The sequence below is a fragment of the Hemicordylus capensis genome, chromosome 6 (genome assembly GCF_027244095.1).
Source record: "Hemicordylus capensis ecotype Gifberg chromosome 6, rHemCap1.1.pri, whole genome shotgun sequence".
Classification (NCBI taxonomy): Eukaryota; Metazoa; Chordata; class Lepidosauria; order Squamata; family Cordylidae; genus Hemicordylus; species Hemicordylus capensis.
In genome coordinates this window covers 55,465,964-55,483,699 of record NC_069662.1, presented here as the reverse complement: position 1 = coordinate 55,483,699, position 17,736 = coordinate 55,465,964, and the positions used below count along the sequence as shown (strand labels likewise).

Here is a 17,736-nt window from a genome sequence, read left to right as displayed (position 1 = left end):
ATTAGACAATAAGGTAACAGCTATATTGCTGTGACTCAGGCATAGCTTGACTCTGCTTTCTTTCATGTTCCTGTAATATGCAGAGGCGCTCTTACCCCTGGACTTCCGGGCCAAAGTCCAGGGCTTCCTCACCACCTGGGGGCCCACAAATCCTCTTTAGTCTGTCCCAGGTGGTTTGGTCGCCACGCCGCCAGCCTGTGCTGCAACGGGTGGATGAGCATGACTGTGACCTGTGCCAGGCAGCTGAGCATGACCTCCATTTTAGAGACAGAGTGGGGAGTGGGGAAAGAAATATGTGGAATGGGAATATGTTAAGTGGTGTGTTGAAATGTTTCTGCTAATGCTATTTGCATAAACATACCTATTTTAGGTTCTTACACACTTGTGAGTTCAGTTGCTGTACCGGGTGCCGGAGTGGGAGGTGAGTGACCGGTGGGCAAGATGGCGGCGGCTGGGCTGAGGGCGAAGGTGGGAGTGAAGCGGGTCATTGACTACGCGGTGAAGGTGCGGGTGAAGCCGGACAAGATGGGGCTGGTGACAGATGGGGTCAAGCACTCCATGAACTCCTTCTGTGAGATTGCCGTGGAAGAGGCCGTGCGCCTTAAAGAGAAGAAGATTGTCTCGGAGGTGGTTGCGGTCAGCTGCGGTCCACAGCAGTGCCAGGAGACAATCTGCACAGCCCTTGCCATGGGGGCTGACCGGGGACTGCAAGTGGAGATCCCTGCAAAGGACTACGAGAGCCTCGGCCCCTTCCAGGTGTTAAAATCTTGGCTGTGCTGGCCAAAAAAGGAGTCAACCTTTTGCTGCTGGGAAAGCAGGCCATTGACGCTGACTGTAACCAGACAGGGCAGGTGACAGCAGCGTTCCTTGACTGGCCTCAGGGGACGTTTGCCTCCGAAGTGACCGTCGACAGGGACTGGCTGAAGGTTGAACGTGAGGTTTATGGGGGTCTGGAGACGGTGCATTTGAAGCTACCAGCTGTGGTGACCACTGACCTACGTCTGAATGAGCGCCACTCTGCCCAATATCATGAAAGCCCAAAAGAAGAATATTGAGGTAGTGAAGCCGGCTGACCTGGGTGTTGACCTCACTCCGCGGGTGAAGACGTTGAGTGTGGAGGACCCTCCCCAACGCCAGGCGGGGGTCAAGGTGGAGACGGTGGACGATTTGGTTGCCAAACTGAAAGAGAGCGGACGGAACTGAGCCCCGAGACAGTTCTGCCTTTCCCGGAGCTGTTGCGGTTGAGCTGTTGCACCTTCTCTGCTGCTGCTGTCGAGGTGGATACAGCCCTTGGGAGGGCCCCACCTGCCTGCCTCACTGGGACCTGGTCCCTCCGAGATGATAACCACGTTGCCTTCCAGCCCGGAAGCCAAATGAGAATGTAATTTTATTTTCTGTACTAATTATGAGTCGGTTTGCAATAAATGCTTTGTGATCTTTGGAGGTGTTCCAAAAAAAGGGAGGGGGAGGAAGTACCGGGTGTGCATGTCGCATGCGAATGCATGACCACCATGTGCATGCACACCCGATACTTCCAGCCACTTCAGGCCGAAGAGGGGGAAGGGGTGCCAGGGAGGTACACTGCTGCCCTGAAGGCCTTTACAGGCAACGAGCACTGGCGGGGGGAAAGCAGGGGGAGGGGTAAGTGCACCCTCCCCCACCCTTAAAGTGGCACCCCCCTGGCCTTGAGCCACCCCCACCCAGTTCCGTGCACATCCCTACTGGTATATAAACAGATTACTAGAAGAAGAAAAATTAAATGTCTATCGCCCTCTCCTACAGATTCTATAAGGATGTGACAAACCTCAGATCTCCATCTTAGCTTAAGAGTGTCTGAGACTTCCGTTCCCCATTGAAGGCTCTGAATGGGGAACATTCTTCATCTTTTGTTATTGCATGGATGCAAACCTTGTTACTGAGCAGACTCAGCCATGAAGGCACAGACTTACTCTTTTTTTCACAATAGGTAAACCAGCTCAAACCTAACTTCTTTGTTATGAGCCCCGCTGCCTATTGAGATCATCCGGGGAGGTCATCTTTCAGTTGCCTCCAGCTCGTCTGGTGGCTACTCAGGGACAGGCGTTTTTGGTTGTCGTTTTGAGGCTTTGGGATGTGTACCTTGTTGAATTAAGAGCTTCCCCATCTCTGGTAATTTTTAAGAAGTTGCTTAAAATATATCTATTCTAGGGCGCCATTCTGGAATGTTGGAGGCCATTCCACCATTCCATTCCATTGTTGGCAGTAAAGGGGTTAATAAAAGTGCAATATTGGAAATATTTAAGTGCTACAATATTGTTCTCCAGACTGCAGCACATCCCCCTGTTTTGGGGATGCAGTTTGGCAGTTAGGGGGCCATTTTAGGCTGATGCAGGCCTTTTTGCTGTTCAGTTCCATTTTTGAACCTACTTTCCAGTAGGCTTATGAGATCACTCGGCATTCTGTGTGTGTGTCTGTGTGTCCCCTGCTATCAACTTCACAACACCTGGACTAATATGAATCAAATCGGGTACAGTTGTAGGGACACATAAGGACACCTCAACAGCATAGTTTGTGATGTCATCCACCCCAATCCAAGATGGCGGACACATTAACATTTGATGGGCAAGAGATCTAACTTTTGGACCTCAATTTGCAACAAATTTAGTCCAGATGTAGAGACAGTGAAAGGAAAATAGGCTGATTAGTTCTTGCTAGAACAACTTGTTGGTAGTTAGAGAGTTATATTGTTCTCCAGTTGACCATTAGGAGCTGGGGATCCAGTTTGATTTTTAATGGGTTGTTCCAACCTGTTTTTGCCTGTTTCAGGTTTTAATAAGCCCCAAAATGCACAACTTGGATTAGCCTGAGACTGGTGTTACATCAGAGAGATACCAGGCCTTCTAGAAAGTTGTCTATCTCTGGAAGAGTGAGGATTCTGGGAAGCATCACCCCCTTTAGTCCCTATAAATTTGAACATTTGCCTAAGACAATTTGAACGTTTGCCTAAGATGGTTGTCACCACTTCTCGTCTAACTGGTGTCTAAAAATGAGAGACTATAGAGATTAATGCTCTCTCAGCCAGGGACTGTAGACACCACTTTCCATTTACCAGCTGATGTCCAAAACGGAGAAGCTGTAGAGATTAATGCTCTCCCAGTCAAGGACCTACAGTACCTAACTGCTGAACTAAGATAAAACTCAGTCAGTTACTGTTCTGTATTTTCTTTCTTAATTCTGTGTATATTTCTTTACTCCCATTTCCCTTTATTTCCCCCTATTCCTTTACATGTGCAACTCATCTTTTTCTTAATAAATTTCATAAACTTAGAAGAGGCTTCAGTGTGCTTTTAAAAGGTTTTAGATTATTACTTGCAAGACTCTGCCCCATGTGCCTTACAACAAGGTCATAGTGTTACCAAATGCTTTGTATTTTAGAATAATATACTGTTGGTCTAGAGTAGTGGCTAGGGATGCTGGGAGTTGTAGTTCAGCAACATCTGGAGGGCCGCAGTTTGGGGAAGCCTGGTCTAGAGCTTGGTTCCGTGGACTCTGGCTGTATAGTGCCAGTAAGGCTCAAGCTAAACAGTTCTAGGATTGTTGAAGATATATCTAAGCCTGGTCAGTGGCTCTAGATCCATCTTCAACTGGTGGCAATCTTCCTGAAGGAGCAGTTTGCTTCTAAAATGGGATCAGAGCAATCTCTCTACTGAGGGCAGATCCCGGAGAAATGTACTTAAACCCCCCAGTCTGTCACAAAGGTTTGCCTAGAATTTCCCATTACTGAAGAAGAAAATAACATGAAACAGATGGCCCAAAACCTTGCATCACTCAGGAACAGAGATATTGTGAAACAGTTCACACCCACAGTTCACGCACTTCTGAATGGATACAGTCCATCAGGCCCATTCCTGTTAGGATTCTCACTACAAGCCAGCTGTGCTAGGAAGCAATATGTGGCAGGAGCAGGGCTGACTCCAGATTTGTAGGGGCCCTCAGCAAACTGCCCTCTCTGGGCTCCCTCCTACTTGGATGACACACACCCACACCCACAAGGTTCATAGTGCGACTTACCTTGCTGGATGGAATGGTGCAGAGAAAGCAACAGAGCAAATCTCTCCATTGCTACTTCTTCCAAATGTCCTCTATCTACAAATGAGAATTTTTCACCATAGGCCCTTGCATAATTGGAGAGGCTTCGGTGGGAAAGTTCTCATTTGTGGATGGGACTGGAGATAGGAGATGATGACAGAACAACCGTCTCAGCTGAGAAAGTCACTCTGACCATGCTGTGCAAAGGCTATGGATATCAAAGTGATTTCAGGGACTGGAGGTGGGCCCTTGGCAGCTGCATAATGATGCTGACCCCTGATGCCAGCCCTGGCCTGGGCAGAAGCAACAGGAGCCACCACTGACATCTGCCACTAGCTGGCCCACTGAGAGCTTTAAACTATTTTTATTTTATTTTCTTTCTGAACTTGGTAGGAGGACTAGTATGGGGTCATAACCAGAGTACTCTTTTCTTCCACAACATTTGTCTTTAAAGTTAACAAATAATAAAGTTACCTGTCTATTAACAGGGAGTCTTGAAATCCATGGCCTTTCATAACTACGCACAGCAGAGATGGAGGACATAGTTGTCTGCCTCAGTTCTTGTCTGGTATGTTGTTCTTGCTTCTTCTCGGACTGTTCTCTACTCTGCTCTTGTTTTCTCAGGCAAGCCTAAGAAACAAAGCACACACCTCTCTCAAAGTAGATGTATGTGGGGCATGTTGTGTTCAGACAAAGATGCTGATTTCATCCCTCACCCCAACTCTTAGTGTTTTTTGCTTAGCTCCTTGGTGGGGGAAATCAACACAGTTAACAAACTTCCCTACCTGATACTCTGAATCCATTTTATGCTGCATCTCTCTCAAGTACTGAGCATCACTGATAAACTTCTGTCTTTCTTTTACTTCGTACATGGCAATGCTTCATGAAACCTATACATAAAAAAGGTTGTTACAAGATGAGTGCTGACCTTGGGGAGTTATATCTTTTTTTTTTTTTAGATTCAATTTCTGATTGTGGTAAGCTACAAAAACAATTCAAAAACAATTAAAGGTGAAGGGTGCCATCGAGTCAGTTTCGGCTCCTGGTGACCACAGAGCCCTGTGGTTATATTTGGTAGAATACAGGAGGGGGGTTACCATTGCCTCCTCCCGTGCAATATGAGATGATGCCTTTCAGCATCTTCCTATATCGCTGCTGCCCGATATAGGTGTTTTCCATAGTCTGGGAAACATACCAGCGGGGTATGTCGAACCAGCAACCTCTCGCTTGATAATCAAGTCATTTCCCCACTGTGCCATTAATGGTTAGGTGTCTAGTAGTATTTTAAAGCTTAGAGTTATGGGATAAACTAAAAAAAATTATGAGCACGCAATCTTTTAGATATATTCTCATTTATAATAAACAAGAAAGTAGATTTACAAGCACTTTATTTAAAAAATAAATAAAAGAATATGCATATTATTTCCTTATTTTCTGGCATTAAGTCAGTGAATAATCTTACATTGTAAGAAGAAATACATTGACTAGTTCCAGGATTCAGGTTACTTGGCAACTCTGACATGTGAATCCATAAATTGATGCCAAAATACTCAGTAGAGACGGACAGAAAAATCGTATCTGGAGTAAGCACCAAAATTCCACCCTCCTCTTTTTTCATCATGCTTGGGAGATGGTTTGCTGAGACAATTGCTGAGAGCAAACCATATTGTTTGCTAAGACAATGTCAACCTGATTTCCAGTAAATAGTAAAATTAATTTTCTCAGGAAGTCTCATGAATATGTTGATGTCAGATCACATGTAAGATTAGACATCTAACAAGCTATCACACACTTCAAAGAAATGGATGAGTCATCAAGGTAAATGGAAGTTGATCGAGTTAAGATAAGAAACTGATTTACATTTGACAACACCTCTCAAAGTTCCCAAACACAAGATATTCAAAAAGAAATAATAATAATACAATAAAATTCCAGAAGAAATAACAATAATAAACTTTATTTATTTCAACTTGATTTAAGAAAGAAAGGGGGGGGGAGGAAGAAGAAAAGGGAAGTCAGTAATTTATTTAAATCCACATTCCCAAGAGCGTCTCTCTGAACACATCAAGGTTTACAAAAATGGCTGTTTGAAGCAAAGCAAGCAGGACAAACCTGAATTGCTACAACTAGGATTTCTTCATATGCAGAAAAAATCAGTCATCGTGATGTTGCTGCATTGTGACACAGGTAGATATATTAATTTTGTTATTTAACCTCACCACAGTTGCAAGGTGGGTTAAACTGAGAAAAAGTGGCATATCAAAACCACCCACTGTGTGGATTTGCACCTGGGTCTCTAATATCCAACCCAATGTGGCCCCTCCTTTGGAACGCTCTCCCTGAAGAGCTTTGTCATACTCCCTCAGTGTTTTTAAAAAACAAAAAATGCATCTTTTTAAAGTTTTAGTTTTTATAATTCTCAATTTTTAGGTTTTAAAGTAATTTTTAATTTGAAACTTAATACTGATTGTGTTTTTTAACCTGACTTTTAACTTGTTTACTTTATTTAGTTAATTTTATTACTTTTATTGTATATTTGTTTATTTATAAATATACAATATTGTATCTATTTTATTGTTGTGAGCCGCCCCTAGCAGTACTGTACTGAAGGGGCAGGGTAGAAATATTTTAAATAACATAAATAAATAAATAAATGATCTAAGGAAAGCACATTAATATACATTATACAGTAGTCCCTCGACCTACGAACTACTCGACAACCAACGTTTTCGACTTACGAACGCCAAAAAAGACCGGAAGTAGTTGGCGGTTTAGATTTGGCTTCCTCGACTTACGAATTTTTAGATGCGGTTTCCTCGACTTACGAGTGTTTCCAGACCTCCGTGGGTGCGCTTTTCGACCTACGAAAATTTCGACTTACGAACGTCCGTTCGGAACAGATTAACTACGTAAGTCGAGGGACCACTGTACATTATAATGTAAATTCCATGTCAGTGTATCAAGGCCTTCATTTTATATTTATTTATTTATTTTAATACACACACACACACACACACACACACACACAATAAATCTGTGTGAGATCCAAACTGCAATGCAGTTTTCACCCTGCATGTCAGCCTTGGTAGAGTCTAGCCTGTGATGCAGAACAGAGAGAAGCAACGCATACTTCCTATCTTTTGCATGCAGGCTAACTGCTGGCTTTCAACTCAATAAATCTGTTTGCCAGAGCCAGAGATTCATGAATCTGTTTTATATTTGGAATTTCCTATGGTCAGTGACTGCTTGGTTCCATGAAAATTGACAAATAGCTGTTGCCACAGACAAATTGAGACAATGGTCTTTTATTGATCACCTGGTTTGATTGAAAGCTATGGTTCACAAAGCCTATGTTGGGCTATTGTTGATCTTGAAAAGGCTTAAGACACCTCTTAGAAACATGCAGTCCTCAGATTCCTTCATTATTTTTAATTAAAAGGTCTCTACCAATGTTCTTGCTGAATTTTTTGAACAATTATATGTTCTATGTTCACATCTATGTTCACCTAAGTAGTCGAAGTATTTTGAGGAGGAAGGTGTCCCTTAAAACTGTGTTCTCAATGTTTTTCTCTTCCCTCTAAAGATTTAATTGCACTACTACATCATTGTATTTTGCAGTACCTAGCTGTCCATATAAAGATGATTTCCAAATATAAGGTTACTCGAATTCAGTTTATTGAAAGACAACTATAGAAGTCTTTGATATCTTAATGGGCTATACTATTTTATCTATCTGTCTATCTATCTATCTATCTTATTCTGTTTCTAAACCTCCCTTCCAAAAATGGCTCAGGGCGGTACTAAACAGTGATAAAGGTTTTCAGACTACAACTGTCTGTATGCACTTTTGCTGCAGGTGTAGTTTACATCATAATCTGGAACGGAACCTGAGCTGAAGGAACATATAAATTGCAGAAACTATTTGGGGGACTGTTGCTAGGCATCAAGGTCACATTCCTATCACATGTAAACCAGCTACACATGAAATAAACAACAGTGTTAAATGTTCTTCAAATGCTTCTCCTCTTCTGTACAGAGAGCAGATCAAACATGTATGTTACAAATCTACAGGGCATTTGCCTAGAGCAAATTGGATTATGGCTCCATAGTCCTACAATTGACAGGATCATCTACCTTGAAGAAACTGTCCATCATTGGGGTCTCAGGTTGTGCACTGGAACATATTGTGCTCTCATGTTCAGAAGCATTTGAATCACAACTAAGCATACTCTGAGCGCTACTCTTTGCAGTATGCTGATGAAGTGAGAACATCTCACTTCATACCCTGCAGGGAAAGATTGTTGTTGGTTTGAGTTCTCCAATTCCAGCCTTTGCATTCAGCATTAAATCTCTCCTGCAACAACTGGAATTATTGCTAAATACTGTTGTTTCATTAATGCTCCACCCTGGACCAGAAGGCATTTTGGGACTTGCCATTTACTTGCTTAGCTTCCACAGGCTGTGACACCCTCTAAACAAGTTAATTGTAACAGGGTAACTGAACAGGCAGCTGTAACATAAATGTTGTTCATACTACAACAATTATGTGGCCTTTTTAAAAAAACTGATGCCTGCAAAGCCACATGGGAGCAACATTAATCCATAGGCACCAAATGTAACAAGAAAGCTTTCCAACTGAATTACCTGTGTTTACTGCAGAATAATTTGCAATCTCACTGGCTTTGAATTCCATTAAATTTCTAGCTTGAAAAAATCTGTTGTATATGCAACTAGCTCCCACAATTTATGATTAGCTTTTGACTCATTCAGTTTTGGCTCACATCCATTGCTTTCAATCATCTTTTTCCAATTGGACACACTTTGTTTTTTAGATTATCATATAATTTGGGGGCAGGAGGGGGCGGGTGTGTTTGTGTTGGCATTGACATGCTGGCATTAAAGGCAATGTACTGACTGATCAGACAGCCAGGATGGAAGCCTGACTTGTTATTAGGCATGCAACAATCCCACTCAGTTATTTTAACCCCATCTTCAAATCTAAATTGATGGCATAGTGGCAAGAGGGCAACTAAAACAACGATAAATTGAACAGTCAAACCAGTACTCTGATCATGGCCAAGAACCACAGGCAGACAGTTGTCTTGGCTCAGCTAAATCTTCAATATGTGGTCCAGAGAGACTCTTCCTATCCGCTTTGAAGCATTCCCTCAGTTAAACATATGTTGCCTGAGTGTTAAGAATATTTTTAAAATTCTTGACATACTTTTCTGTGAACCCAGTCACCTGATGTGGCAGGCAGGCCTAGTTTAATTTCTGAATGAAGACATAAATCTGCTTTAGCTACCAATATTCTACAGTTAACATGACTGTGACCAGTCGTTAATGCTCAGATTCCAGTCAAAACATCCCAATAAAAAAAGCATTTCAGACAAGTGGGCTCTCATATCCAATAATTTGTTTCAAACTATCTGATGTTTTCTTAGAGTTGCCATATCAATGCACATCCCCACTTTAAATGGGCAAATGTGCCTCTACTAGGTACAATTTCATGCATTTTCTGTAATCTAACAAATGTATAGTACCACCGGTACAGGATTTTATAGAAATTCTCCCCAAAACCTCTTAGGCACATTCTTATAAAAATATAACAAGTGTGCATCGATTGCCCATTGGTTATCATAACATTACATTCTCTTTCCTAGTTCTTATTTGATGAAGCAGCCTCAATTACCAGTAATAACATTACTGCATACTACCTGCATACCATCTGCTGCCCAGAGTGGCCATTTGTCGCCTATAAAGGGACACTGCTTTTAGCGGTGGGCCTGCCACTGAAGGAGTGACACCAAAGGAAAGTATCTTTCTGGAGTGTCTGAGGGGGTTGGGAGCATTGCCTTGCAGTGGTTCTACTCCTACCTGTCGGACAGGTTCCAGATAGTGTCTCTTGGAAACAGTTGTTCTTCAAAATCTGAACTTTTGTATGGTGTCCCTCAGGGCTCCATATTGTCTCCAATGTTGTTTAACATATGATGGGAGAGATCATGAGGAGAATTGCTGCAGGCATTATCAATATGCTGGTGATACCCAAATCTATTTCTCCATGTCAACATCATCAGGAGAAGGCATAACCTCCCTAAATGCCTGCCTGGAAGTGGTGGCGGGTTGGATGAAATGGTGATGGGTTGGATAACAAATAGAGACTGAATCCAGATAAGACAGGAACTGTCTCTTTTTTTTTTTTTTTTTTTTGTCGGTACTTGGGAGACGATTTTGATCTGCCTGTTCTGGATGGAGTCACACTTCCCTGGAAGGAACAGGTACGCAGGCTGGGAGTGCTTCTGGATCCAAGCCTCTCCCTGTTGTCCCAGGTAGAGGCAGTGGCCAAAGGTGCCTTCTATCAGCTTCGGCTGATATGCAAGCTCCATACATTTCTTGAGATAAACAACCTCAGAACAGTGGTACATATGTTGGTAACCTCCAGACTAGATTACTGCAATGCACTCTATGTGGGGCTGCCTTTGTATGTAGTCAGGAAACTGCAGTTGGTCCAGAATGTGGCAGCCAGGTGGTCTCTGTGACATCTCGCATAGACCATATTATTCCCGTACTGAAAGAGCTACACTGACTTCTGATATGTTTCCGGGCAAAATACAAGGTGCTGGTTATAACCTATAAAGCCCTAAATGGCTTGGGCCCTGGGTATTTAAGAGAACGTCTTCTTCGTCATGAACCCCACCAAACATTGAGATAATCAGGAGAGGTCTGTCTGCAGATGCCACTGGCTCATCAGGTGGCTACTCGGGGATGGGCCTTCTCTGCTGCTGCCCCGAAGTTTTGGAATGTGCTCCCTGCTGGAATAAGAGCCTCTCCATCTCTGACAACTTTTAAAAAATCTTTAAAGATGCATCTGTTCACCCAGGCTTTTAATTCAATAATGTTGTAATAGTTTTAACATAGTTTTAAAATAGTGTTTTAAAATTTTAAATTGTTGTAATGTGTTAACTTTGTCGGCTGTCATTTATTTTTAACTAATATTTTAATTTTTCTGTTGTCTTTTTTTTTTTGGTAAACTGCCCAGAGACATAAGTTTTGGGTGGTATACAAATATGTTAGTTGAATGAATGAATGAATGAATGAATGAATGAATGAATATTTGGAAGCATAGATTATAGTCTAGTATGCTTGCATAAATAGTTTAATATATAAATCTTTGGGCAGGAAAAATTAATGCTAATGAACATTTTATCCATAGCTCCTCCGCACCTCGCATCCCAGCCACGCCCCCTGCATCTGACATGAGACGCAGTGGGCGTAGCTTTGTTTGCAAATGGGGCCGTGCAACCCCATTTGTGATCAAAGTCATGCTTCCTGCGTTTGATGTCAGATGCAGGGGTCATGGCTGGGGTGCAAGGCACTGGCCAGCGCCACATTCATGGCATGGCCGGGAGCAACTCTCCCTGCCTTTTAGGTAGGGAGAGATGCTCTGGCCGTGCTGCGAATGCGGTGCTGGTCAGTGATTTTGCTTGCAAACGGGGCCGCGCAACCCCATTTGTGATCAAAGTCATGCTTCCTGCGTTTGATGTCAGATGCAGGGGTCATGGCTGGGGTGCAAGGCATGGCCCCTGAGGGGTGGCGGCCCAGGTTCTTCTAACCCTTTCGTTCAATGGTGGCTCTGCCCCCGACACACAGCTTAAGGTGTTCACTGACCCTACTTTACCCCAAATACTGTACAGCACCTGCCACAAGAATGGCCAGCCTAGCTTGGCTCCTTCTGCCATCCACCGCCACTCAGCATAGCCACCAATCCTCTCAGCAAGTCATCCAAAAACAGGTCACAACCCTCTGGAATAGCTTTGAGCAGAAGAATTGGATAGCCGAGTGGGGTGTGAAGCCCACTCCCTGCATGGGCACTGACTCCGTGCTTCCAGTGCCCAGTTGATTTTAGCCCAGCCTCGGTCAACTCAGATGGGCTGTCTGTGTGGCTGCAGTTTCTTCACATCTATAAAAACAATTGGCTATCTGTCATCTTTTTGAGATCTAGGGAACAAATGGGACCTGATTGCTGGCAGAAGAACATTGTATGCTTAAATTGAATGGAAATTTAGATATAGCTGCTTGGAACATAAGTTTATGTATGCTGCACTATGACCTATATGCCACGTTCTCTGGCATAGGAGCTGTTTGTGATTTTTTCTTCTGGTACTGAACCTGAAGTTGTTCTAAACTTTTTAGTTTAGAAAAAAAAGAGACTGTGGGGAGACATGATAGAGGTCTATAAAATCATGCATGGTATGGAGAAAGTGGATAGAGAGAAATTCTTCTCCCTCTCACATAACACTAGAACCAGGGGTCATCACATAAAACTGATTGCCAGGAGATTTAGGACCAGCAAATGGAGGTACTTTTTCACACAACACATAATCAACTTGTGGAATTCTTTGTCACAAGATGTGGTGACAGACAACAATGTGGATGGCTTTAAGAGGGGTTTGGATAACTTCATGAGGAGAGGTCTATCAACAGCTACTAGTCAGAGGGCTATAAACCACCTACAGCCTCAAACGCAGGATGCCTCTGAGTACCAGTTGCAAGAGGGTAACAGTAGGAGACAGGGCATGCCCTCAACTCCTGCTTGTAGGCTTCCAGTGGCATCTGGTGGGCCTTTGTGTGAAACAGGATGCTGGACTAGATGGGCCTTGGGCCTGATCCAGCAGGGCTGTTCTTATGTCCCTCACTTCCTTCAGCCTAATCTGTGAGGTCAAAACTGGAAGCAAGATCACATTCCTCTTCAGTTCCTCTCTTGAGGGACTCCCTTCCCTCTTGTCTTATAATATGCATGCTGGAAAGTCTCAAACTGTCTGATTTCTTTCCATCATACGCTATGATAGAATCTCCTCGGATTTCAATTATCTGTTTTTGTCCATAATATTGGGAACATTCCTTTCTCAGTTTATTTATTTATTTGATCCCCATATTATTTATTTATTTATTTGCTTTCTATACCACCCTTCCAAAAATGGCTCAGGGTGGTTTACACAGAGAAATAACAAACAAATAAGATGGAACCCCGTGCCCAAAGGGCACAAAGACCCCCATCTGAAATTTTAACTGTTTTGCACCCTATTTCTGATCAACATACAATTTGTATTTTTGTTGCTTCAGGTACCTTGTTTTTGTGTGGCCATGTAAAGTTTAAGTTCAGTAATTGCTTGACCAGCCTTGAGGGCTGCTTTCCATTCAGAAGATATGATCACTCCATGAGTGGATGAAGCTATTTGCACAATTACTACTCCTTCATCTTCTTGTTCTGGGATCTCCTCTTGGCCTGGAAGTGGAAGTCAAGATAAACAATCTGCAGTTGTATTCCACAGATCTGGAAGATATACCATCTGGAAATCAATGTCCATCAGTCTGGTGATCAATTTGGCTATTCTTGGGAGTGCCCAGGTTGATCCCCAAGTAGTGAAGCAGATAGGGGTTTATGGTCTAACCACAAAGTGAATTTTATGCCCCACAAGTAAGTTCTGAAATGGCTCACCACCCAAAAACATTCTAGAGCTTCTTTTTCAATGACAGAATAAATCTTCTCTGATGCAGTAAGCACTCTAGAAGCAAAGTAACTTCCCTGTTGCCTTTTTGCTGGGTCCAGACAGCACCCAAACCATATTCAGAAGCATCAGTGGTTACAATAGTGTGCCTGTCGGTGTCAAAAGAAGTGAGAGCAGAGCTTCCAGCAATGGCTGATTTGATAGTCTGAAAACTAGCCTTGCAGGTTGCGTACCGGTTAAATGCTACATTCTTTTTAAAAAGAAGATGCAATGGAGCAACCTTTGAGGCAAATTGTCTAACAAATTTAAAGTAATACTCACAGAGTCTTAAAAATTATCAAAGTGCATCCTTGTTGTGTGGCTTTGGTGTTTCCCAAATAGCTTTCACCAAGTCTGTTTTGGGATGTACACCACTCTGAGATACTGTGTGTCCCAAGTACATCACCAAGTGTGTGCAAAACTGACATTTCTCTGCTGAGATAGTAAGTCTCTGTGTTGGAGTTTTCTTAAGACTTCTGTCAGTTTAGTATTATGCTCCTCAATGGTTTTGCCATACAATAAAATGTCAACCTAAAAGTAAGTGATGTCATCTGTTGTCCCAAAAACTGCATTCATCATTTGTTAAAATACCAAAGCTGCAGATGCTAATCCAAAGGGCAGTCTTTTGTATTGAAAAGGACCTTTTTTGTATTGAAAAGGACCTTCTGGGGTAATGAAGGCTGTGTATTTGCGAGAATTCTTAAGCAGAGAAATTTGACGATAGGCCAAAGACAATTCCAAAGTTGTGAACACAGAGGCATCTTTCAGATGATGATGATGATGATGATGATGATGATAAGGAGAAATAGATTTGGCTATCATCAGCATACTGATAATACTCTGCTCCAGATCTCCTGATGATCTCACCCAGCGGTTTCATGTAAATGTTAAAAAGCATTGGTGACAGAATGGAGCAATGGTGACAGAATTTTGTTGTTTCCAGCTCAATATTGAGTCTTCTTTTTGACACATACATTTCCCCTTCTGCAGTACATCCTTTGTATTCCAGGACTGCATGAAGGATCAATGTATGGCAATAGGGATCTTCATAGGTAGATGTCTGAAGGCTGCAGGTGCAGATCTGTGGTAGTGAGGAGTTTCTTGTAAAGCATATGGGAAATGATCGTGTACGGAGAACCAGAATTAGCCAGCATCTGCACTTCATGCCCATTAAGTTTAACTTAACAATGTGGAGAAGCAGGCTCTGAATCTATCACACTTAAAACACTGTGCCTCATCCTTTTCATATAGTGAATCAGTAATGGAGTGGACAGCAGATCTGCAAAGTGTCCCCTTTTCTTGCACCTGTTGCAAGTGACCTTCCATGCAGGACAGTGAGCAAAATTGACTTTGTGAGCAGAGTCTCCACATTGGTAGCTCCTCCTTTCTTGTGCTGCCACTTTCTGGGGCAGTGTCATATGAGAAGATTCGGTTTGGAAGGATTTAGACTGAACAGCCTGGATTTCAGGAGGTGGGTTTTGGAGTACCAAAGAGAGTGATTTGGCACAGTGAAGAGCATTTTCCACTCTCCTAGCCAGCTCTATAACCTTATCCAAGGCAAGTTTCCACTCCAATAGCAGTTTTTCATGCAGTTTGTAGCAGTTTGTTTTCATAACAATCTGATCCCTAATCATTTCATCAGTAAAGTTGGCAAACTCACAGGTTACACTTAAGGCATGCAATGCTGTGATATACTGATTGGCAGTTGGGATCCAGAATAGAACTTCTAATGTTCAGCAATCACATTCAAAGAAGGGTTGAAATTATCATCTAAAGCTCGAAGAGCAGCTTCATAAGAATTGGCATCCCATTCCAAAGTGGCAGGAAAGAGCAAATGATTATATATTCTTTGGCTTTCAGGGCCCAGGCAGGGAAGCAATATAGCCTTCTGCTATGCTGGAGTGAAATCAGGGCTCTCTACAATGAGGTGGTAATTGCAGAAATAGGACCTCCATTCTTTCCAGGGAAGAACAGGTTCTTCTGGGGTGGACAAGAAAAAAGGTGGTGGTGGCAGGGACGTAACTATAATAGGGCAAGGGGAGACAGTTGTCTGGGGGCCCACTGCCTTGGGGGGCCCCCCAGAGGCAAGTCACATGACTGACTCCCCCAGTCGCGCACCCACCCAGGCTTCCTTCAGTTGTGTTCATCCTCCGAAATTGGTGTGAGTGTTAAGACCTGGAGCTACCAGAACAGCATGTCTTTCTCTAGTACCATTAAATGACTCGCATCGTCCACAATTTACAAAACCTTTAAAAAAACAATTTAGGATGATGTTCTATTGTGGCACAGAGGTTATTTATATATATCTATAACTATGCTTTTTGTTACCACTATTCAGCCTCATTTAAGATTTCTTTACTTCATGAGCTGAGCTTCAGTGAGCAGGGGCCATTTTAAAATCTTGTCTCTGGGCCCACTCCAACCTTGCTACGCCCCTGGGTGGTGGTATCTGAGCCATGCTGCAGTGGGCATCCAGTGAATAACCTTATCCAGGATTGATGAGGGAAAAGTACCTTCAGGGGTTGTGCAGGTCAGGAAGCTGAAGGAACAATCAGCAGCAGTGATAGTAGAAAGCTGTGCAGAAATGTAAGCCCAGTAATGCAATGAAATGAAGTTGCAAGGACATTCACAAGCTTTGCAGGCTCACAGGTTTAGCTGGTTCAAAATACTTCCGCCAAATGTTTTATAGCAGCTTCCCTCATACATACAAGGAAATCTTATGCAGATTAACTAAAGGTTTATTTAGCAACAACTCCATTTTCTCCTTCTATTTTCCCTCTCTTTTCCTTTCTCACCCCTCCCCCACAATCTCTACAGGATTCCCCCTGGGACAAATGTCCAAACAAACAAATTGCAAAAAAAGTACTGAAAACAAAGGTGCTGGTTATTACCTACAAAATACTCAGTGATTTAGGACGAGAATCACTAAGGGACCACCTCCCCTATGAACCAGAACAAACAATGAGATCTCAGGAAAGTCACTTGCTCTGGGTCCTGCTCCAGTGGAGATAGGTTTGGTGGCAACCTGGAACAGGGCCTTCTTGTTGGTGGTGCCTAGGTTATAGAGCTCCCTCCCTTCAGAGGCCCAATAGGCTTCTCCTGTGGCCCTTCCATTCTCAGAATAAACAGGTTGCTTACCTGTAACTTATGATCTGGATGCGATCCATTGTAGCCATAAGGAATGGGTTCTGCGCCTGCGCAGGGACCTAGCAGGCTGATTGATTAGCTCCTCTCGACGCCCCACCCGCCTGCACGTGCTGTGCTGAGTCCGTTAGAATTGGTGGTTGGGGCGCTTCCTTTCCAGTTTCTCGCAGACCGCCCATAGAGACGATCCACAAGATAATTAGTCTCTTTCCACCAACTGATTCTGCAGTGGGGATGGCTTGGGAGGGACTTATGGCTACAATGGATCACATCCAGATCATAAGTTACAGGTAAACAACCTGTTTATCTGGTCCATTGTAACCATAAGAAATGGGTGATTAGCAAGCTTTCCCCTTATGGAGGTGGGTGCAGATGACCCATAGCCTATGCTAATACTCTCTTCAGAACAGTTCTCCCAAAATTTGCCTCTCGTGCCATCCTCAAATCTATAGCGTAATGTTTGACGAATGGCAGTTTTATTTTATTTTTATTTTTTACATTTTATATCCCGCTCTTCCTCTAAGGAGCTCAGAGGAGTGTACTACATACTTAGGTTTCTCCTCACAACAACCCTGTGAGGTAGGTTAGGCTGGGAAAGAAGTGACTGGCCCAGAGTCACCCAGCTAGTATCATGGCTGAATGGGGATTTGAACTCAGGTCTCCTTGGTCCTAGTCCAGCACTCTAACCACTACATCATGCTGGCTCTGTGGCCGCGAGGCAGATATCTGACATCTTGATGCCCGATAGATGGGCTGCTGACGCCGCATAAGCTCTAGTAGAGTGGGCCTGCTCCGTCTTGGTCGGTGTCACCTTTTGACATTTATAGGCTTGAAAGAGTAGTTCCACTAGCCAATGTGCTAGGCGCTGGTGAGATATCGGACGGCCCTTACAATGTCCATTATATGAAATAAAAAGCTTTCTACTTTTTCGGAAATCATGGGTCCGATCCAAATAATATAGAAGAACCCTTCGCAC

General features: G+C 43.2%; 1 protein-coding gene and 1 pseudogene across 1 annotated transcript in view; one reads left to right on the top strand and one right to left on the bottom strand.

Annotated features, from left to right (window-relative positions):
* Nucleotides 1-17,736, bottom strand: part of MARCHF10 (membrane associated ring-CH-type finger 10) — a 77,373-nt gene that overhangs the window by 53,066 nt on the left and 6,571 nt on the right. Inside the window, exons 3-4 of the mRNA XM_053263003.1 lie at nt 4,854-4,958; nt 4,543-4,698 (exon numbers count right to left, since the gene is read on the bottom strand). Coding sequence (XP_053118978.1) covers nt 4,543-4,698; nt 4,854-4,940 — 243 coding nt within the window. The 5' untranslated portion in view covers nt 4,941-4,958. The remainder of the gene's footprint in view (nt 1-4,542; nt 4,699-4,853; nt 4,959-17,736) is intronic.
* LOC128330326 (electron transfer flavoprotein subunit beta-like) lies at nt 433-1,223 on the top strand (annotated as a pseudogene).